The sequence below is a fragment of the Prionailurus bengalensis genome, chromosome E4 (genome assembly GCF_016509475.1).
Source record: "Prionailurus bengalensis isolate Pbe53 chromosome E4, Fcat_Pben_1.1_paternal_pri, whole genome shotgun sequence".
Classification (NCBI taxonomy): Eukaryota; Metazoa; Chordata; class Mammalia; order Carnivora; family Felidae; genus Prionailurus; species Prionailurus bengalensis.
The window spans coordinates 57426869-57451073 of NC_057360.1; the positions used below are offsets into that span (position 1 = coordinate 57426869).

General features: G+C 38.2%; 1 protein-coding gene across 2 annotated transcripts in view; it reads left to right on the forward strand.

Moving 5' to 3' along the window:
* Window positions 1-24205, forward strand: part of MARK1 (microtubule affinity regulating kinase 1) — a 118914-nt gene that overhangs the window by 55894 nt on the left and 38815 nt on the right. For both annotated transcript variants that reach the window (XM_043568761.1, XM_043568760.1), the window contains exons 4-7: window positions 12342-12390; window positions 13404-13469; window positions 17186-17256; window positions 22078-22134. In XM_043568761.1, the coding sequence (XP_043424696.1) occupies window positions 12342-12390; window positions 13404-13469; window positions 17186-17256; window positions 22078-22134 (243 nt within the window). The remainder of the gene's footprint in view (window positions 1-12341; window positions 12391-13403; window positions 13470-17185; window positions 17257-22077; window positions 22135-24205) is intronic.

Sequence of the window (24205 nt, forward strand, 5' to 3'; positions counted from 1 at the left end):
TACAACTAAAGCCTTATGTTTTATTTCTGGGTTCTATTCCTATATTTTCTTTCCTACCTGGAAATAACTACTGTTCTGAACTTGATCTTTCTTATTCCCATTCAAATTTAAAATGGTTTTTCAAATGTGTGTTTCCATACGTAAAAGACTACATATTATTTTTTAAACTTCTTATTTTTGTACAGCTTGCTTCTTCCACGTATCATTACCTCACAGTTTTAGTCATGTTAGTGTATATAGTCTAGTTCATTTATTTTCACTACTGCTATTGGCATGCATGAATATGCTACAGTTTACCCATTGTCTTGTTAATAGATATACTACAGTTTGTGTATTTTTTGTTAGTTGACATGTAGATTATTCCTGGTGTTTTTGTGTTTCACTTTTTCTTTTTAAGTTAGTTAGCTTTTTGTTTTTGCTGCAGAAGCAATGAGGCAACGATCATTATTGCGTATGTCTATTTGTGAAGGTGTATAAAAGGATGTATCTGTCCAAGCAGAATTGCTAGGTTGAAGGTCATGCATATCCTCAGCTTTACCAGATAATGTCAAATTGCTCTTCAGAGCGGTTGCACCAACTTACACTTCTGCTAACACTGTATGATACTTACTATTGGTCTTCATTTTTGTCAGCACTTTATATTATCAGATTTCTTCATTTTTTTCCAACCTTATGAATGCATTATGGTATCTCATTTTAATTTCCATCATTTGTAATTTAAACTGTTTTCAAATTTGATCTGTTTTATGTTTAATATCTTTCCTCTGAAATTATTTGATTCGTTACCTCAGTACATTTACTTAACATCAACTTGAGCTCAGAGACGTATAAGACCTTGGGAAGGACTCAAGCAATATAAAATTAGAACCAGTTTATAAGAAATAAGAATCTTACAATCTGGTAATCTATCTAGATGAAACTTGGAAAGTGGCCCAGCCTGTCATTTAAAGAGCATTTTCTTCTCTTAACTTTGCAACAAACAATTGACTTACAAGTTGTCAAGGTTGGAAAGCAATACTGAAGAATTGTTCTATTTTTTTTAGTGAGATTTCATCTAACATATATTCATTTGATTGTATTCAGATCTTTTTGAACTACCATTTCATGGGAAGAACTTAAGAAATTAGCCTGTTGTTAAACTGCTACTAGCAATAACTGTATAAAATACGTGGTGTACCAATAACACATCTGGAGACTTAAAAAGGAGTAAAAAGATGATCCTGGAAATTTAAAAGCTGAAAGCTTAATCTATAGGGTTCTGTTAATACAGGCATTTCATCTACAAAACCCCTCAATGACGGGAGCCTCTGAGAGAGACTAAACGAGAACCCGGCAGTCTCTTGGACCTGAATATCACTTGCACTTGTCACCACCACACCTCACATTAATAGACCAGTAAACTGTTGGGACCCCTGGGTGGCTCAGTCAGTTAGTTAAGCGTCCAACTTTGGCTCAGGTCTTGATCTCATGGTTAGTAGATTCGAGCTCCACATGGGGCTCTGTGCTGACAGCTCGGAGCCTGGAGCCTGCTTCAGATTCTGTGTGTGTGTGTGTGTGTGTGTGTGTGTGTGTGTGTGTCTGTCCCTCTCCTGCTCATGCTCTGTCCCTCAAAAATAAAGAAACTTAAAAAAAAAAAAGTTTAAAAAAATAGACCAGTAAACTGCTATCAAAGATAGAGATAGGATTTTTACAAAGATTACAGTGAAGGCAAAGAAGGGCTTCCTGCCCCTCGCCAAACCGCAATCAGAACAAAATGCTGGAAAGGCCAAGAAGGCTGTGTCGACAGGTGCAAGAACATCTGAATGTCGCCGTCCTCCTATGAGCCCAGTCCCCCAAGGCTGATGACAGCCTGGAAGATCTCGCCCAGTGGGAACAAGCTTGACCACTGTGCCTTTGTCAAGTTCCCTGGGGCCACGGGGCTGTTCTCCATGTGCCTCGAGACCAAAGGAGCAGTGCAGGAATCCTGTGACAAGGGCACACGGTGAGCGGGTCTGGTGGAAGGAAGATGATGTGCATTTGACTGGCCCCTGACTACGATACTTCGGGTGTAAATAGAACGAGGATTGTCTAAGCCATATCCACGTGGCTACTTCTAAATATAACCGATTTTTCCCACCATCAAAAAAAAAAAAAAAGGCAAGAGGCAGGAAGGAAGAGAACAGTTGAGAGGAGAAAAAGAAAATGCTCATAATTGAGGCAAATACTGATTAACACTGATGGAGTTTGATCCTGACCTTAAGCCCTAACAAAAAGGACTGAATTGAAAAGTAAATATCTCTCTCGTTTACTAACTTCAGTTACCTGGAACAACGCCAGGAACCAAGAAGGAAACAAAGGCCTCTGAACAGCAAGAGTAGCTGTCACAAAGTCCAAACACTGAGGTCCCTCCCTGCCTTTTAGTTAGAGAAAACCCATCGCAAGCCTTCACTCAGCACTCATTTCTCTAATTCGGTACACAGAATTTGAACAAACTCTAGCCTCAATTTCCAGCCCACAGCAAAGTTGAAATAGTTAAGTTTGGAGGGTATTAGCGAATTCGGAGCTTTCCTTTTAAGTTTGAGAATGCTAGGAACATCGTGATGTCACAGTTTGAAAGCGAGCAAGGGAAATGAACTACAAATTAGAATCAGAAACTCAACTAGTGCTGTGGGACTATTTAACATATTTGCAAACCTTTGTGTTCCTGACTTGTACCTGGGCGTATGATACATGTGATAATTGACTTTTTTTTAACAATAATTGTCTATCTCAAGGTAAACTTATCATGGTCTAAATTTTCAGCTCTCCTTCTCCCCTCAGCCCTTTCCACCTTTCTTAGAATAGCCTGGAATAGCAGGCACTGGTAAGATTGGCACCCTCACTGATAAAGGTCTTCTCTGAGCTAAAAGATCACAGACATGTGGCTCACTGTCTCTCCCTGCTCCCTTTGACTCGGGCAGGTGAGGTGGTTAATTAGTCCCGTCTCTTTCCTGTGTGCAGCCAGCTGGAATATTGCAGTTTAGGGAAGGGCACGAGGGAAGTCACGAAGAGGAAGAGACATCTTAGACCTTTACTCAAGCCATGCGCTACTGTGCAGTTGGTCCCAGCTCTCTGGATTTGGAGTGTTAATGACCCATATCTAGCTGACAACTGAAGTGTTTCTTTGGGAGGAAGGGTGATTGGTAGGTCAGGCCACTGGCGTTTGATTATCCTGAGTCAGGATGCCCCTTAACACACACCGATCTCTCTTCCAACAGCAGCCACTCTTGGTCTTTCCACCATTGCCTGTCATTTTTAGCCTTCACACACACCCGACACACACAGACATTCGTGCTCTTGCTTATTACGGTTTTTTCCTCACTTCTTGTCAACAATTACTGAAGGAGAGGAAACTAAGGATAGAACAGTACACTGAAGACATCTTTGAGATACAGGAATCCAATGACTAGGTCTTAATTTTTTAACTGGAATAAGAAATTACCTTATGAGAACTTTGGCCCTTCCTGTAACTGTTTCTCCTGCTTCATCTCCAGATGGCAGTGGCGTGGTACTTCTGTTCAGGCATGCCCTAATGTTCACAAGATCATTGCAATCCTCTCCCCAGCTCACCTCACTTCTTGGTAGAACACAAGGGCTAAATTCTAGGTTCTTGTCAGGGACCGCGTTCGTGAATTCAGTGCCAGTCCAAAACCCAGCTTAGGGAACGAACAAACCAACAAGCAAACCCCAGTATCTGTGGAGAAGTGCTTGAAGCATGTACAGCTAATCCATTCCTTTAGAATGTCAGACGTGGAGCATATTGTCAGACGTGGAGCTGCCGGGAGGCATCAGCATGTTTTCATTAGTTCTAGGGTATGTCTCAACCAGTTTGCTTCCAAGAGTAAACCACCGAATTTGCCAGTAATTTCATAAAAATTAATGAGAAATAACCTCAAGATTATCCCTGTGACAACATTGTCTACACACTTGGAATCCTATGTGCTTCCTTGAGGCAGAAGAGAAGGAAGAGGAGCTGGGATTAGAGCTCGTATGGAATGACACGCTACACTCCCTGGGCCACTTTCTGGAGAAAATAAGGTGGAAACCCTCTTTTGCCTGCCGTAAGGAGCGGTTAATTGAAAAAGTATGGTAAAGGGAGGAATTACGAAAACTTATATAGATATTTAACATTTAAATTGAACACATCAGTGCATACCATTGAACAATTTAAGGCCAAGGTTTCTCCCCCACCCCACCCCACCCCCCCCCTTCTTAGTTTGGGCCTGTTGATTGGCATTTAGCTTTGTTTATCTTGCACAAATCTCACCCCTGAACTCACACTTGCTGCTATTTCCAGGTTTATTTTATTTTTTTAATTAATGAGGGAGAATTTAAAGATACCCAGGAATTATCTGAGAGCAGCCCCAAGATTTTATTTTAATCTTTGATATTTATTCTGCCCACACTTAAGTGGGCAGCAATTTCTCTAGCAGCTTTTATCTAGAATTTACAGATTTTTTTGTGTTTTTGTGTGTGTGTGTTGTTTTGTTTTGTTTTTTGTTAAACAACAAATTTGAATTCATTGGTTTATGTAACATTTAATTGTATTGGACAAACTTTAAGGCAACTGCCCATGATCCCCACTTCTGGTGTTCACACCTTTGTATAATCCCTTCCCCTTGAATGTGGGCGGGACCATTGACTTGTTTCTAACCAACAGAATATGGAAAAGGTGATGGGATTTCACTCCCATGATTACATTATGTTATATAAAACTGCCTTTCTAGCCAACTTGCCCTAAAGATTATCCATGCTGGCTTGAATACAGTAAACAGCCATGTTGGAGAAGCCTAACTTGGCAAGGACATGTAAGCAGTCTCTAAGAGGTAAGGGTGGCCTCTGCTCGAGAGCAAGTAAGAAACCAGCATCCTCAGTCCTAAAGCTGCAGGCTGGGTTAGCTTGGAAATGGATTTCTCCCCAGTCAGACCCCTAGATGAGACTGCAGCACCTCGATGGGAGCCAGAGGACCCAATGAAGCCCTACTGATGCCTAGAAACTGTGAGATGATAAATGTGTGTCATTACAAGTTGCTAGAGTGTGGTAATTTCTTATTCAGCAATAGAAAGCGAATATACGGACTTCAAGCTGTATTACAAAGCTGTAATCATCAACACAGTATGGTGCTGGCATAAGAACAGACACTCAGATCGATGGAACAGAATAGAGAACCCAGAAATGGACCCACAAACGTATGGCCAACTAATCTTTGATAAAGCAGGAAAAGAATATCCAGTGGAATAAAGACAGTCTCTTCAGCAAGTGGTGCTGGAAAAAACTGGACAGCGATATGCAGAAGAATAAACCTGGACCACTTTCTTACACCATACACAAAAATAAACCCAAAATGGATGAAAGACCTCAATGTAAGACAGGAAGCCATCAAAATCCTGGAGGAGAAGGCAGGCAAAAACCTCTTTGACCTTGGCCGCAGCAACTTCTTACTCAATACGTCTCCAAAGGCAAGGGAAACAAAAGCAAAAATGAACTATTTGGACCTCATCGAAATAAAGAGCTGCACGGCAAAGGAAACAATCAGGAAAACTAAAAGGCAACTGATGGGATGGGAGAAGATAGTTGCAAATGACCTATCAGATAAAGGGTTAGTATCCAAAATCTATAAATAACTTATCAAACTCAACACCCAAAAAACAAATAATCCAGTGAAGAAATGGGCAAAAGACATGAATAGACACTTTTCCAAAGAAGACATCCAGCTGGCTAACCGACACATGAAAAAATGCTCCACATCACTCATCATCAGGGAAATACAAATCAAAACTACAGTGAGATACCACCTCACGCCTGTCAGAATTGCTAACGTTAACAACTCAGGCAATAACAGATGTTGGCGAGGATGCTGAGAGAGAAGATCTTTTTTGCACTGCTGGTGGGAATGCAAACTGGTGCAGCCACTCTGAAAAACGGTATGGAGGTTCCTCAAAAAAACTAAAAATAGAACTACCCTACAACCCAGCAATTGCGCTATGGGGTATTTATCCAAGGGATACAGGTATGCTGTTTCACAGGGGCACATGCACTCCAATGTTTATAGCAGCACTACCAACAATAGCCAAAGTATGGAAAGAGCCCAAATGTCCATCAACAGGTGAACGGATAAAGAAGATGTGATAGGGGCGCCTGGGTGGCTCAGTTGGTTAAGCGTCCGACTTCAGCTCAGGTCATGATCTCGCAGTTCGTGGGTTTGAGCCCCACATCAGGCTCTGTGCTGACAGCTCAGAGCCTGGAACCTGTTTCATATTCTGTGTCTCCCTCTCTGTCTCTGACCCACCCCTGTTCATGCTCTGTCTCTCTCTGTCTCAAAAATCAATAAACGTTAAAAAAAAAATAAAAAGAAGATGTGATATAGATACACAATGGAGTATTACTCGGCAATCAAAAATAATGAAATCTTGCCATTTGCAACTACGTGGATAGAACTAGAGGGTGTTATGCTAAGCGAAATTAGATAAGACAAATATCGTATGACTTCACTCATGAGTACTTTAAGACACAGAACAGATGAACATAAGGGAAGGGAAGCAAAAATAATATAAAAACAGAGAGGGGGACAAAAATATAAGAGACTTAAATATGCAGAACAAACAGAGGGTTACTGGGGGGGTTGTGGGAAGGGGATGGGCTAAATGGGTAAGGGGCATTAAGGAATCTACTGAAATCATCGTTGCACTATATGCTAACCAACTTGGATGTACATTTAAAAAATAAATAGAAATTAAGAAAAAAAGAAGAAAACAGATATACTAGTTAAATTATCTATTTACAGTAACACATATACCCGACAAATATGTTTGGGACCTAGATCACCTCTGGTAAGCATTCTGTTCAATTTAAGGAGTGCAAGGACGCAGGGCGCACCGTGGACTGAGTGTTGAGGGTGCTTGGATGGTGCACGTTAGATTTGCAGAGGGGATGTGGGGGGCAGTTACAGGCTTCTGTACTGCAGTGCTGGTGAGTTGTGCTTTTATAGTCAGATACAACAAGTTAACAGGTGAAGTCTTAATAAGAAAGCAAGACTATGGGGCGCCTGGGTGGCGCAGTCGGTTAAGCGTCCGACTTCAGCCAGGTCACGATCTCGCACTCTGTGAGTTCGAGCCCCGCATCAGGCTCTGGGCTGATGGCTCAGAGCCTGGAGCCTGTTTCCGATTCTGTGTCTCCCTCTCTCTCTGCCCCTCCCCCGTTCATGCTCTGTCTCTGTCCCAAAAATAAATAAACATTGAAAAAAAAAAAAAAAGCAAGACTAAGTAAAGAAAACGGGCAGTTTATTTATATGTAAGCGTAGAGAACAAGATTGGTATTGGGCACTTTCCTGTTGAAAAGACACGATAGTGATAATACTGAAGAATGCAAATGAAACTTACAGTATTGCTGCTCATATTGATAGCCAGTCCAGCTACTTTAAAACCTGTATACTGGGGCGCCTGGGTGGCGCAGTCAGTTAAGCATCCGACTTCAGCCAGGTCACGATCTCGCGGTCCGTGAGTTCGAGCCCCGCGTCAGGCTCTGGGCTGATGGCTCGGAGCCTGGAGCCTGCTTCCGATTCTGTGTCTCCCTCTCTCTCTGCCCCTCCCCCGTTCATGCTCTGTCTCTCTCTGTCCCAAAAATAAATAAACGTTGAAAAAACATTAAAAAAAAAAAAAACCTGTATAGTATAGCAAAACCAAAATAGGGACTATTTGTGTTTATTCTTTATAATACACTCACATGTAAATTTTATCTACTAGTGTGTGAATTTTATCTGCTAATGTGCTATAGCAAGAGAAAAAAAAAGTTTGAAACCAGAAGTCCACGTTTTCTGAAAATCTAACCCATGGAGTCCTGCACGTGCTGTCAGCCCAGTGAGTCCCTGGGCAAAGGTGACGTGATGATGGGCCCCTTACTTCCTCTTTGGGAGGTACTTCCTCTTTTACTTCTCTGGGGCTCTCAGGGAGGTAAGGGTCTTGTTCAGAGGAGGGGGGCATTAGGTAAGTAGACAGGGGAGGCCTAGATGTTGTCAGCAGCTAAGGTAAGAACGCTGTGGGGGCACCTGGGTGGCTCAGTCGGTTAAGCATCTGACTTCAGCTCAGGTCATGATCTCACGGTTCATGGGTTCGAGCCCCGCATTGGGCTCTGTGCTGACAGCTCGGAGCCTGGAGCCCACTTTGGATTCTGTGTCTTCTTCTCTCTCTGCCCCTCCCCCACTTGTGCTCTGTCTCTGTCTCCCCCCCCCCCAAAAAAAAAGAACCCTGTGTGTGTTCTGAGGGGACTCCTCACCCAGAACAAGAGATCCCACAGGACTCTACCCCTGCCATCAGTCTGGGCAGGGGTGGCATCTCCTCAGTCCTATGTCTGGTACCCCCTGGACATGGTTCCCTCTGCTGACCTGAGCACCCCACTCAGACCACCAATCTCCCTGAGAGCCTCAAGGAGGAAGTGAGGGTATGTGACTTCTGCCCCCTCTGCCCAGGGCCTCCAGGACTGCTCATGAGAATGACCCATTCTCTGATGTTGCAAAGTAGAAACAAAAAGGTGTTTGATGAACAATCCATGTTCACTACTATCCACAGGCATCTGGTATTGTTGGAAATGCAGGCTCGAAAATTGGCTTGAAAAGACTCAGGAAAACAAACAACCAATTAAAAAGTGGTCAAATGATCTGAACAGACATCTCATCAAAGAAAACATATAGATGGCAAATAAGCATATGGAAAGATGATCAACGCCGTCTGTTATTAGGAATTGGAAATTTGAACAACAGTGGGATGCCACCACACACCTATTAGAATGTGAAAATACAAAACACTAACAACGCCAAATACTGCTAAGGATGTAGAGTGACGAGAACTCTCATTGCTGGTGGGAATATAAAATGGCATGGCCACTTTGGAAGACAGTCTGGTGGTTTCTTACAGAGCTAAACATACTACCGTAAAATCCACCAGTCATCCTGCTTGGCATTTACCCAAATGAGTTACAAACTTACATCCACACAAAAACCTGCACACAGTTTATAGCAGCTTTATTCGTAATTGTCAAAACTTGGACGCAATCAAGATGTAGGTTAACGGATAAATAAACTGGTACATCCATACAATGAAATATCATTCGGTGCTAAAAATAAATGCTCTGTCAAGTCATGGAAGGACACGGAGGAACATTGAATGTATATTAACTAAGCGAAAGAAGTCAATCTGAAAAGGCCACATATTCCATGATTCCAGCTGTATGATCTTCTCAAGAGGTAAAATTATGGAAAAAGTAAAAAAGGTTAGTGGTTGTCAGGGATTTATGGGAGGGAAGGGTGAGTAGGTGGAGCGTGAGGGATATCTAGGGCAGTGAAACTAGTCTGTGTGATACTGTGGTGTTGGATACGTGTCATTGTACATTTGTTGAACCCCCTGGAATGTACAACACCAAGAGTGAACCCTAATGTAAACGATGGACTTCCCGTGAACGTGTCAAGAATTTTCGTTATAGCACTGACTGCAGTAGGGAAAATACATCAGTAAGTTAAGCACCGTCAATAGAACAGTGTATAAACTGTAGTTTCCTCATGTACTGTAATGGAACATGGCAATTAAAGTAAATGGACCAGATCAGTACATACCAGGGGTAGAACAAAGAAAACATAATGTTGAAGAAAAAATAAGTTTAGAGAGATATATTCAATATGACTCCACTTATATAAAGTTTAAAACACAAAAAAGTTAATATCGCTATTTATATATGCACTATAGAAAATTAATAAAAGCTTATAGCTTGTTATATACCAGCATTAGGGTAGTGGTTTTATCTAGGATGGGGAGGAAGAAAGAGAGAGAGAGGGATACTCTAGCTATGACTAGAATGATTAATGTCTTCATATTTTACTAAATAATTAAAATTCATAATTTTTCTTAAAAATAAAATCTCACGAAAATATCGCAGAACATTAACGTAAGTTGTTTAATCTTGGTAGTGAATACGGAGGTAAGTGCTATATTTGTTTCTGTACTTTTTAACAAATTTGAAATATTTCATAATTCAAAAAGTGAATGAAGAGCATTCATTCCAGGCAGAGGGGGGAAGAGCGTGTGCAAAGGCCCTGAGTAGTGAGGGATCTTAGCAAGTTCAACTGAGAAAGATGGCTGGGTGCCTTAAGTGAAGTCCGTCTAGGGGACATCCATGTCGATGGTACGTAGTGTCATGAGATAAGCATGGCAAGGTAGGCAAGGTACTGATTTTCAAGGCCTGGTAGCCCGTGTTGAAGATCTTATTCTAATGGCATTGGAAAACCAGCAGTGGTGATCAGCAGTGTAGTGCTGCATGGTTAATGGGTTGGAGGATGGGAGGACAGAAAAGAGAATGCAGAATGGGTGTATAGAGACCTATGGGATCCAGTGTGACAGTGTTGCCTGTATGGATAGATAGAAGTTGACGGATGCGAGATGAATTTTGGAGGTCAGGTCAGTAGGTCTTGGTGATAGATCTGATGTGCAGACTTCGGGGAGGCATGTAGTTAAGGATGACTCCCTTAGTGGTAGATAAGCCTTACGTAGGTTTATCATTGGTGTGAAATTTTTTGAGGCATATCAACACATTATATTCTGTTTTTAACTTGTGTTAAAGTACACCTAAGATTTACCATTTTAACCATTTTTAAACATACAGTTCAGTGGTGTCAAATACATTCATATTTTTGTGCACACATCACCACCGGCCATCTCCAGAACTTTTTTCATCTTCCAAACTGAGAACTCTATACCCATTAGACAGTGAAACTCTTTGCCTCAGTCACCCCAGGCCTTGGCTGACTTCTGTGTCTATTAGTTTGACCTTATTCTACTTACCTAATATACATGGGAAACCGTATGGTATTTCTCCTCCTGCAACTGGTTTATTGCATTTAGCCTAACGTCCTCAAGGTTTGTTCATCTTAGTGTATGTCAGAGTGTCTTTCCTTTTTAAGACTGAATGTTATCCCGGGTGCCTGGGTGGCTCAGTTGAGTGAGCGTCCGACTCTTGGTTTCGGCTCAGGTCATGATCTCACAGTTTATGGGATCAAGCCCTGCATCAGGCGCTGTGCTGACAGCGCAGAGCCTGCTTGGGATTCTCCCTCTCCTTCTCTCTTTCTGCCCCTCCCTTACTCTGCCCCTCCCTCACTTATGCATGCTCTCTCTCAAAATTAAAAAAATTGTTTTATTAATTTAAAAAAGACAGTATTATTCCATTGTATGTATATACGACATTTTGTTCATTTATTCATCAGTTGAAACTCGGGCTGCTTCTTCCTTTTAGCTGTTGTGAACGTAGGTGTACGACAAATGCTTGTTTGAGTCCCTGCTTTTAGGTTAGGGTTAGGGTTAGGGTTATCCACATCCTTGCCCAGACTTGTTATTTTGTTTTGTTTAATAGTAGCCATCCTGAGTCTGAAGGGTTACCTCATGTTGTGGTTTTGATTTGCATTTTCCTAATGATTAATGATGTTGAGCTTCTTTTCACATTCTTTCTGGCCATTTGTATATCTTCCTTGGAGAAATGTCCCCTCTGAAAGCATTAACCTTAGATCATATGTCATAATATAGACTTTTTTCGAATATTACCAGTTATTGGCCCTTCTGTTTTCCTGAACTAGATGCTTGATTCTGAACTTAACAGTACTCAAAAGATGGCATAGAGCAAAAAAATGCCAGATCACACTTTTGAAAAATGGGCCCTATATTGAAAACTAAAAGGCATGAATTTTTAACATTCGTGTTTCAAGTGACTTATTTTCAGTATGTTTTGGTTTTATATAATGTGGTAAATAAATTTTTAATGTCCTTTACTATTATACAAGTCTCCTTAAAAATGCTACTGAAAATAGTCTTGTTTCCTTTTCAAATTTTACTTAGTGTAGGTTTATATCATTTAATCTTTCATAAAGTGCCTGATCAACCAGTAGAGATGACTAAAGTATCAGAACCACCACCCCCTTCCCCTCCCCACCACCCCAGCCTCCAAGGAAGCTTGGTTTTGGATAAAAATCATGTGAGAGATCATTTAGTTTCATTTCCACAGTATTTTTCTTTTATTGCCAGTAATGAAGAGCAGTCAAATAAAAGTGCAAGTTTTATTGTATGTGGTGTATTCACACACATATACACACGCAAACAGAACCATCTGAGTTCATCTCATTATAATTGTCCTGGAAATCAAGTCTCAGCAGAGTTAGAGGTCAATCTGAGAAACAAATCTCTTGTTTCTTTCTTAGCTCATTACCAGGATCTTCTAGTGTCTTGTACGAAGATGAATTTCTTCAAGCGAATGGTTTTAACAGAAATATGTCTACCTGTTTTCTTTAACAGTTGTTTCGAGAAGTACGAATAATGAAGATACTAAATCATCCTAACATAGGTATGAAATTCATGTATACAATTAATGATGAAGTATATTCCTTAATTTGAGACTATTTGAAAAGGTAGAATTTTATAGAAATTGAAGGCTGCAAATGGCTATTTTCTACTGCATTGCTGTCTTAAGCTCTCCATTAAAATAATATATTTGACTTGGAGTTAATGCATATGAATATTTTTTTATCTCCTTTCTAAATTGCCCTAAATAGAGATTGCTTGCCATTGCAGTATTTATAAGAAATGAATTCCAGATAATTTGATAATATGCATTTAGGTTTGATCACAGGGCAAAATAACTAATTTGAATTTTAAAGAAAATAGGGTTGATTTTAATTTTAGTGAATTTATTCCTATAAGTTCTGGTTTTCCCCTACATTTACAAATAAATAGATTGATTACATGTAACATATCAAGTCAATGGATGATAAGAAGGAAAAAGTAATTCTTCTTTTAACCTGCCCGTTTTCTAAACACTTGTTTCTTTCACATTTAAAAATATTATATTTACTAGAGATATTAATGTGATTATTTGTGGTATATCATTTCAATTATGTAAGTCTGATAATTTGGTGTTTTTTTTTTAACCAAAAACTTTTATAATACCACATAATTATAGAATATTTTTGTTTCTGTACCAAAGATTGGTCAACATTTTATGATAGTACAACATATGTGTTGTTATAATACAGTCTCTTTTAAGCTTTAGTTAAAATTTTATCCTGATTTTAAGCGTCTCCTTTTTATTATATTCTTCTCATTAGAAAAAGTAATGGTTTTTAATCCCAGAAACTTAACTCTTTTGACCCAACAGATTTGGTTCCAAATCACTTTGTGGTAAGTGGTTTTCTTCCACAGTAGTAATTACCTTTGAGAGAATTTTTCAGTTTAAAATTGTCATTAATAATTTTTAGTAAATACTCAGATTTTCCACTGGCTTAGGATTACCTTAAATTTTCTTAAAGCATATCCCATATATGCTAACAATTACAGTTATATCTCTGATTTTTTTTTCAGTAAAATTATTTGAAGTTATTGAAACGGAGAAGACCCTCTATTTAGTCATGGAGTATGCGAGTGGGGGTAAGGATGAGAGGGGTGGAAAAGTTATCTTTGATGAGACATACAGAACTATCAACACCCAAAGGTTTATTATAACACGTGTTCACTGTTACTAATGAATCGACAGTTTTATTTAAAATGCTTTTAAGTGGTATATCTTAAGGAAAATTCAGTGTTTGCTCTCAAGACCTATTGATCCTACATTTAAAAGTTGGATTTTTGGCTTACATAAAATTGCCTAAAGACAGTTTTCAAAACCCTAAATTTACATTGTTATGAATGTTTTGATTCTCTTTATATATTATAGTATGTCATAATATTGTGATTAGAAGCACTTGGCTATAAGGAAATTTCAAATTCACAATGTATCTGATAAAGTTTATAGTAAAAGTGTGTTCTGGGCCAGAGGTTGGTCACATATGACAGAGTCTCAATATACATGGATTTTCAAGATAACCCATAAAATGTCTCGATTTAAACAAGTATCGATTTATACATGTTATAAGTTAGAGGACTGAGTTGATAGAGAAATACAGATGCATGTGTCGAATGTAATGGATACTTTGACTACATAGTGTCGGAAATGGGAAGGATTCAAACACTGGTATATAACAAAAGCAGCTTCATCTTCCACACTTTCCCTCAAAGGAGACAGATGTTGGCTCAAAGTTACTGTTGTGACTTTGAGGCACAGAACTTTCTTAGAAACAAATTTAAAAATTTCTGAAGCTAAATCATCGAACCAGTAAAACAGAATGCTTGAAGGTGTTAAGCAATTGAAAAAGAGGAGAGCAGCTGAAATTATGTAAACCACTGTGGCTAATTAGCTTTTTTGCTAATCAGTAGAAAAACTTAGGGTTGAATTTAGTGTTGATCCTTTTAGCTAATGTGTAGATTTGTATGTAAGAATAAAGAGGATTTATTCTAGTCTATTATACCTAAACTATGTATTTTTGTACTGTTTCTTAGATTTCTAAAAATGTTTACTATAAATATTACATCTATTTTAGTAGCTTTTTCAGTTTTTAATGCAAACTGAAAGTGTCAGTAGGTTTGGTTTTTTGCAAAGCCTTTTCTCATCCTGAAAGTATTTTAATGTAGGTTTTTTGACTTAACGTGAAAACCTATGTCATTAAGGCTTATTATTATAGGATTTTTTTTAAATACTAATACAGCCATGCAAATTTGTATGAGATGTAGGTCTGTAATAAAATTAGTGAATGTATGGATACCACATAATGGATTATCTCTCTTTCTATCCTTTAGTTAGATTTTATATAACAGTTTGTCAGCGTGGGAACCCTGGGTGTTATTTTTAGTTCACTTAGACTCTTTTTTTTCCCCCCATTTGGTGATCTAAAGTGTAGAGAAAGGGGCTAGATAAGCTTTGATATGAGAAATTACAGACTGCTAAAAATCGGTGGACACTTCTGTTTTTATGAAGGGGCACCACCACAAGGCTGTGTTAATATTAATATGTATGCTGTTTAACGATAAACGGGAAGTGCAGTCAACTCTGTATTGGCGCTGATGAAGGGGAGCAGTGGCTGGAGGAACAGAGAGCGTGTGGGATCCTCACCGCTCTCCTTCAGTAGCACAGTGAGGAAGGGCCGTGGGGTACAGTGGGCAGAGGTGTTTACCAGAGTTCAGCCCATACCAGGTGCTCTCTCATTCAGTTCTGGTTTCTGGTGGTAGGTTTTCGCCAAGTCTCGCCCGCTAGGGATCCTCTAACCAAACCGTCATGGTTCTGTGGTGCTAAATCTGGAATCATTTTCTTGCCTTTTTAATCTATAACCGGCAAGGTAACTTTTATAATCAACACTTAATATTTTTCCTCTGAAATTTCTAGATATTTTAGGATTGAATCTGTCATGAGAAAAAGAGTTGAGTCAGACAGCTGCTTCTTTGTCAGGAGTATTTAGATCAGTTTTGATTCTGGTTCACTAATGGAGCAGAAGATTTTCTGTGATTAGGTAGGCAGGGAACTCCTTTATGATTCTGAACCACATTTAATCCCAAAGAACCTATTAAAAGTGTGTGTTCGGCTGCTCTGGAATGGTGTGTTTTATTTCTTCTTTTGTTCACGCAAACTTATTTATTAGACGTGTGTTATGTACCACATGTTATTCTAGCTGCTGGGAACACATGGGTGAGCAAACACAAAGTCCCTGCCCTCAAGAAGATTACATTCTTTGGGGGAAGCAAATCATAAACAAGTAATATATAATTAGTGAAGGACTAAGTCTTGTAAACATCTGGGCTATAGATGTCCTAGGCAGAACTTAAGAGCAGTCCATATTTTTGAATTCTTGCATATGTCTTTCCCAGCCTAAACTCACATATCTGGAATTAACTACCGTGATGGGTCAACTAGAGCATCCACTCACATCTATTTTCATCATCCCATTCAGTCATTTAAGTATGCCTGGTATCATATGTTGTCTGACATTGTAGGTGTATTAGTTTCATCTGACATACATCATTACATATTTGGTTTTTAATGTTTTATTGATATCCTAGGATTGATATTGCATATATATATACACATACACACACACACATACAATTTACTGTATACTGAGATACAAATGTATAATTTATTGAGTGCTTACTGTATGCCACTGTGCTAAGCACATGCATTATTTCATTTAATCCTTATAACAGCCATGTGAGATAGACAGTAAATAGAAGCAGGATCTTAATAAAGTTGAGAAATCTTCCTCATTGTCTCCCAGTAGCTACTTAGAGCTAAACAGGGATTCATAACAAAATTGGTCTGATTCTAAAGCCTGAGTTTTTAACCACTCTGCTATATTTACAAGAATGCCTTAAGCCATCTTAGGAGTTTTAAATAGACATGTATATCTATCTGGTGTAAATTATAAGGACATTAAAAATAAATTTCTCCCTTATACTGAGATATTTTATTTTTAATATTGTCACTAAATAGTAATTTAGGGGTTTTTTTTTACAAGTATTAACTAGAGAAAAATGAAAAAAAAACACTTATATACATGTAAAGTAATGGGTCTAATAGGAAATTTCCACAGTTTCTCGTTTGAATTATTTCAACAAGTATGTATTGTCTACCCATTTTGTGTTCTGTCCTGGGGATAGGGCAGATATGATCGTTGAAGTTGGTTCAGAGTAATAGGAGACACACACCGGATGATTTAATTCTGCATAAGTAGTTAAGAACCAAAATAGATGAAATGAGTATAGTGAGACTAGCATAATCAGAGGAAAAAGCACGAAATCAGTGGGAATGGAAGCAGTCAGAAGGAATTTGACCAAGACTCCATGACAAGTAGAATTTAAAAGAGAGAGATCCAACGTAACATGACTTTTGTTACTTTGTTTGACACGTAGCCCCCAAATACAATGCCAGGTATAGTTTTGATTGCTCATGCTGTGGCTTCCCTTTATTTGAATGCATAATAAAGAGTTGACTGTATTTTTATGTAATACTTGAAATCAGAAAGCAAGTTTTCTCAGTTATGTTTTCATGACTTATTTTTTAAAAGAGTTTTGCTAAATCATAAGCTGCTTACAGACACTCAATTCTGTGTGTAATTTTTCCCTGTTTTTTCTATTCATGTAATAGTTTGTGATTTACGTAAAACTATCAGAAAATTGTGGGTCAAAAGCTGCTCTAAAAACAAGGCAAGAACTTGACATTGCTTGTACTGTTAATTGGAGATTTGTGTATGTTTTATTGCTTTACCTTTCTGATTCAGGTGAAGTATTTGATTACTTAGTTGCCCATGGAAGAATGAAAGAAAAAGAGGCCCGTGCAAAATTTAGGCAGGTATGGAAAGTAGTTTTTAACTTTGTTTTGTTAATGTTTTTAGTGATGTACAATGCACAGTATCACAAACTGGACTTCAGAGTACATGGTATTTTAAAGAGGAAAAGTCCTGCTATCTTATACTTTTTAAAGAATGGGAAACTGAAAAAGAAGTTTGTTCTTCCTGAATTTAAATTTAAAATAGTTGCATATGGTTATTTTTAGATGGTGATAAATAGTGAAATGTCTTATAGGTAAGACAATTCATTGATAGTTCTGGAAATATAGACTAAACTAAGAAAAGAAATACTTAATCCTTTATCCAATAATTATCAAGTATTATTAGCTTAATGTATGAAGTATATATGCATTGTGCTTAAAGACATTATTCTCTTTTCTTTTGTCATTAAAGATGTCTTGGTATTAGAACTCATGGTTTTGTAGATTTACAAACCGTGGTCAATTTTATTTAGTTAAGTAGGCAAGAAGCCTTACAAATGTGGGAGAAGAGTATGGTAAGATGTTTATATTTCCAGTTCAAATTGAATATGACTTTTTATAGAAAATATAAGAAAAGTAATTTAAGTTCATCTTGGGTTTTTACTTCTAATTTTTAGGAATGAAGTGATTAAAATTAACATACTTTATAAATGATGATGAAAATGACAATTAATGAATTATAAATTGTTCATAAAATTTATGGAAGTAAAATTTCATCAGACAACTTGCTGTGTCCCAAACTTTACCTTAGTGAATTTAAAATAGTTCAGTTAAAACTAGCTCGGTACTTCTGCACGGATGCCCATTCTCCAGTTAAAAGTTTGGGATCCACTGAATACCTATACAGAGGCCTCCTCCAAGAGATGTTACATGTGTGTTAACATATAAACAATTTGAAGAAGTTAAAAGTTCTGGAGGAGAGAGAGAGAGAGAGAGAGAGAGAGAGAGAGAGAGAAAGAAACTGTTTCACCTGTTTTTGACATAGTATTCTCCAAATTGATCATGAAGTGAGTTTGTGTTATAAAACTCTGTTGCTATCCCACAGAGTCATTACTTTTTGGAGCATAATATGTGAAATGCTTTATATCAAAGATAGGTATGGCCCTTTTATTCAGGATGGAGTCCTACAAACATTCATCCTAAAATGTCTGAAATCTAAAGACAACTGATAATGAGGACGCAACATGAAAGAACTGGACATACCACTCAGGGCTCTCCTGTCCTGGGCCAGAGGCTCACCTTAAGTAAAGCTCTAGTCATCACTTTAAAAGCCATTGTTCTCTCAGTATCAGTCATGAAGTTATAATTAGTAGCCAGTCAGCAAGAAAATTACAGTTGACATTGAATGTTTCCGCTGGGATCTTACTGTATATTCCATAGACTGCTGCTACTCACTCTTGTTCCTTTTAGTCAGCTGGCTGTATTTATTTACTGAAATCCTACTGTGTGGACAAAACTGTGTCGGGTAGTCTGTGAAATTAGAGAAGGTGACAGTGCCTGCTATTATAAAGAACTTGCCCATCTTTACTGATGGGTTGGAACAGGATAGAAGGCTGGAACATAGATAGTGTCATAAAATCCACATAATTACTCATTGGCTCATTTTAAAAATAGAGTCTGAATTATTTTTTGAAATCAGTTTCATATTCTTCATGTTGCTATTTAAAATGTAATGCAATAGGAAATATTTCCTTTATAATTATTTATTATACATATTAAATGTATTTACTATTTATATGTCTTCCTTCAGAATTAAAAAGGTAACTCATGTTTTTTAAAATGAGGGATACACGAAAAAAAATAAAAAATAAATAAAAATAAAAATAAAATGAGGGATACACGTACACACAGTTTTGTAGTCATTTTGACAAAAGGTTATATATTTGTTTTTCAGTTTCCTTTCGAGGTGCGTATTTTTCTTTATAAATTTAGTTAAGACAAAGAATAAATGTACATTTATTTTTATTTGCTCTGTATCATGAAATTACGTTAACAGTTTAAGAATGTACTATATTAGCAAGTATTTACATATCTATGTCCTTGACTGTGCTGTTAGAATCATCCTGAGACAATTTAAGAGAACCTTAGCAGTCATTGACCATACAGTGCTCCTCTATTCCTAAAGTTTTGAGGGCCTACAAGAAAATCATAGTATTGATTCTGCTCTTCCAATAACAGTAACTTAAAACTTGGGAGTTCCTGACTCCCTTACAAGTTAATTGCACAGCAATGCAACATTTGCACCTCATAGCAAAACACTGACATGTCTGGTTTTTAGCGTCAGTTCAGGCCTGATTGTAAATCGTGTTTTCAAGATCCAAAAAAGAACAATCACAAGGAAGTTCCTACATTCTACTTAAGGAAGTACAGAATGTTTTGGGATGGGAGGATCTGGCCATAGAATAATGCAGTAAAATTTAGGCTTGTGAATGGGGGATTCTTGCAGTGAGTCAGACAGAAGGCAGAACTTCTCTTTCATGGCAGAAAGTGTACCTGCTAGGTAAGTTTCGTAATACTATAAGCCACCATATTTAACTGATAGAAGTCAGAGGTCATAGAGTTTGGGGAGAATGAAATGCTTAATACAGAGCATTCTCTTTAATTATCTTTCCATTCTTAAGACTTTAAGGCTCAGGAGATTTTTATTGCAGAAATGCCTTTAGAACTGCTTTCATAGAGATCATTCTGTCTAATGTGAAATGCATGTTTGATAGCCGAATCATTATCTATCACATGCCTTCTTCACTATTACTAAGACAGAGTGTCTTGAAAACCAGTATTATCAGCAAATTTCTGTCATCCATGATACAAAAATAGCCTTATAATATATTCATTAAGATGTATTAATACTGGGTGCCTGGGAGACGCCTAGGTGGCTCAGTCGGTTAGAGTCTCCGACTTCAGCTCAGGTCATGGTCTCACGGTTTGTGAGTTCGAGCCCTGCATCAGGCTCTCTGCTATCAGCACAGAACCTGCTTTGGATCCTCTGTCTCCCCCTCTCTCTCTGAATCTCTCTTTCTCCCAAAAATAAATATTTTCTAAAAGGTGTATCGATATTTACATATAAGTATGTATCTCTTGCCTAATAAACATGTTTTAATGAAAATTGGATATTAGAAATTTAAAGCGTATTTAAGAAAATTAATACTTACAACTATTCATTGCAAGATTCTGCTGTATTTTAGGGATTTACACTTCAAATTGATCATACTCATTCACCACTGCTCTGCCTAAAAACATTGAGTGGTTCTGTGGTACCTGTGTAGTTTGGAATTTGGAGGTTTTTACCAACCTGTCAACATTTACTGCCACTATTACCATTTTCCCACCTACTTTCAAATACATTGTGTTGTCTCAACATCAGTACATTTCACCACCTTGCCCCTACCTCCCCATCACCAAATCTCACCCTGAAATATTTAGTACTGTCATTCAAGGATGGCGTAGATCAAGTATCACCTACTCCGGGCAGCATTTCTGACTGAAATTGTTCTTTATATAATATGATTCCCCTCACTTCTTTGTGACTCTGCCTTGTATTATGGTTGCTCATAGACATGTAAGATATGTACATATTTTCTCCTAATCAGACTTTCAGCTCCTTAAGGGCAGGGTCCATGTCGTCTTCATTTTGTGTTCCCCTAGCAGCCAGCACATTTTCTTGCACGTAGCAGGTACTCAGTAAACTGTTGAATCAAAAATGAATTTAATCGAATTACATATTGCTCATTGTGTGTTGATTTTGTTTTGAATTCATGTTTCTGTCTGAACCATTTTAATATACATTAGAATAATTTTATAGTACTGAACTATCAATCTCACTTCTACTTTGTACGTTTTTTAACCCATATTTCTATTAGCATGGTCATACTTCACATCATCTTTAGACTTTTAAAAATCTCATTTCTATCTCCACTTGTAAATGCCTTACCAGTATTCAGCATTCATAGCGTGTTTCCATTTAACTGAATCCACAGAAGTGAATGTTCTGTGAATTAAAATGGCCGTCCTGTACATCAGATGGGATTACATGTACAAAACAGTTCTTAACTTGATTACTATCTGATTCTTTGAATGTCTTTATTTTATGGAGTAAAATAACTATAATAGAATTGTTTATAACCTATTTCTCATTTGTATCTTTGGCTCTTACCATTGGGTTCCTCCTTGTTCAGTCTTTGTTCCCAAAGAACCCTATGTAATGGTTAAAAATGATGATTGCATACAATATCTAGTTACAGGGGTAGAATAATCTGCCTGACCGACCTCCTAACAGCTTTAAGATCAAATTTCATTTTTCCCTCTTTATTTTTGATACTTGGGTTTTGTTTTAAGGCCGAACAATTTTCCCATTTCTTTATATTTCTTTATGTATGAATAAGTACAGGACAATGCCAGATACCCCTTTGATTGGCCTCGCTTGAAAAAACATGCCTTGAACACATTTGATAACGATTCCTAAAATAGACTGATTCATGTGTGCCAAAGCTGTTATCCCAACATTAGAATAAGCCATTTGATCAGAACTACAAATTGCACACATTTGATCATGTCAGCAGAGAAATATAACAGCCCACAGAAACCTTCACGGACTCTGACAAAGAAATATTTTAGTGTCTTCTGGTGAGAGAATGCTGCGTGTCTACACAGGAAAAAAGTGACCTTTTCCATTTTAAGTGTAACATACATAGTTTTCAGAGCTGAGAGAACAGGGAAATGGTGAAATATTACTTTGAAATCTAAGTTGGTAATTTATCTTAGTTGGAGGTGATCATTGGAGGAAAATTGCGGTGTTTTTACCATAAAATAATTACACATCTTTTATCCAAATATTTATTTTAGATTGTATCTGCTGTACAGTATTGCCATCAAAAGTGCATTGTTCACCGTGATCTTAAGGTAAGCCACTGATTTTATGACAAAAAGTCTAAATCGTTAACAGCTGCTTTGTAGTATGAGAGCCATCTTTTTGGTTGCTTAATTGTGCCGGGCTCTGTCCGAGGAAAGTGGTTTTTATTTGCCTCCTAGCAACTTCATGAAGGCAGTATTTCCACTGAGAAAATGAAGAAAATACGAAGGAGAAGTTATCTGGCATTAAAGGCTAGAGGATTTGATTCACCATTAGTGAGCTGGTTGTAAGAGATCAGTGTGCAGCTTTGTCCCCATCTGAAAATGCCTGAGATCCCATTCCGCCAGAAGGAAGGTAGTGAGCACAGGACCAGGTTTATGTGACGTGCTGCCAGTGTCCGCTCTCCACAGTAAAGCTCGAGGAACGGGAAGTCTTTTAAGTGTTTCTGTGAACGTCCAATGCATGTGATGAGCGTAAACTAGCATACTTCAGAATAAAAAGTTGTGACAGTCATGAAAGGTTTGTGTCCGTGAATGTGGGAGCACAGATATCTCTGCAAGGTACCCTTTCATCTCCTTTGGATACATACCCAGGAGAAGGACTGCTTTCAGTGTTCTGAGGAATCTCTGTCCTCTTTTCCATAATGGCTCCACCAGTTTATGTTCCCACCAACGGCGTGCAGGGGTCCCTTGGCTCCACATTTTTGCCAACACACCTTATCTTTTATACTTTTGATGATAGCCACCCTAACAGGTGGAAAGTGTTATCTCATTGTGGTTGTGATTCACAGTTCCCTGGAGGTTAGTGATGTTCTGTACCTTTTCATATACCTGTTGCCCATTTGTATATCGTCTTTGGGAAAATGTCTGTTTAGGGACTTTTGTTCATTTTTTCATTGTGGTGTTTGGGTTTTTGCTACAGAGTTGTATGAGTTCCTTATGTATTTTAGATAGTAGTCCTTTATTAGATGTAGGGTTTGCAAATATTTTCTCCCAGTCCATAGGATACCTTTTGTTTGCTATGCAGAAGCTTTTCCGTTTGAATGAAGTCTCATTTAGTTCTGCTTTGGCTGCCTGAGCTTTCAGTGTTCTATTCAAAAAGTTAATGATATTGTATTGAATACTGGGAAATTTGCTAAGAGAGTAGATTTCGGATGCTGTCATCACACATACAAAAATGGTAACTAAATGAGGAGGTGCTATGTTAATTAGCTTGGCTGTTGTAATCATTTCACTATGTATATATATCAAATCGTGTTGCACGCCTTAAGTACATACACCATTTTTATTTAAAAATATAAAATAATTTCAGGAGCGCCTGGTAGCTCAGTCAGTTAAGCGTCCCACTCCTGATTTTGGCTCACGTCCTGATCTCACAGTTTCATGGGTTCGATCCCCATATCAGGCTCTGCACCGGCAGTGTGGAGCCTGCTTGGGATTCTCTCTCTCCCTCTCTCTCTCTCTGCCCCTTCCCCACTCGTTCTGTCTCTGCCTCTCTCAAATAAAGATAAATTTAAAAATATAATTTTTAAAAAGAAAGAAATGGTGTGGCCAAACAGGTGTGCTCTTGTCTTTTTTTTTTAATGGGAGTAGAAGGTCCTGGGGCTAAAATATTTGTCTTTTTTTCCCCCTTTTTCTCTCTTCTTCCAAACTGAACTTTAATTGTACCTTACCTAGGAGTCTATTTTTCTTTTTTACATTTTTTTCCCAGGTCGTCTGTCAGCTACTAGCCCTGGTTCATATTATACTTAAAAATACTGTCTTAAGCAGTTGTCAAGAGTCTAATCCCATATTCTGGCCCCATTTGTCTGAGGTTGCAGATCTTCTACTGCTCCCAAATTTTCCTTCTCCATTTCCTCCCACAGCTATTTTAGGGAGAAATCACTTCCACAAAGAAAGAGAAAGTAGAGGAGTGTTCCCCTGACTGTATGTTTGACGCCCAGCTTATCTCATTTCTTACATGGAAAGAAATCTGAGAAACTAAAACCATGTGCAGCACCCTGAGTTTCCCTGCAGTGTGGGGATGGGCTCTCCCTCTTGCTCCTGGAGTAGATCTCAGACCCCCTCCAGCTCTGCCCTTCCGACGCAGCCTGCGTACTTTCACATCCATCCAGACATCTTC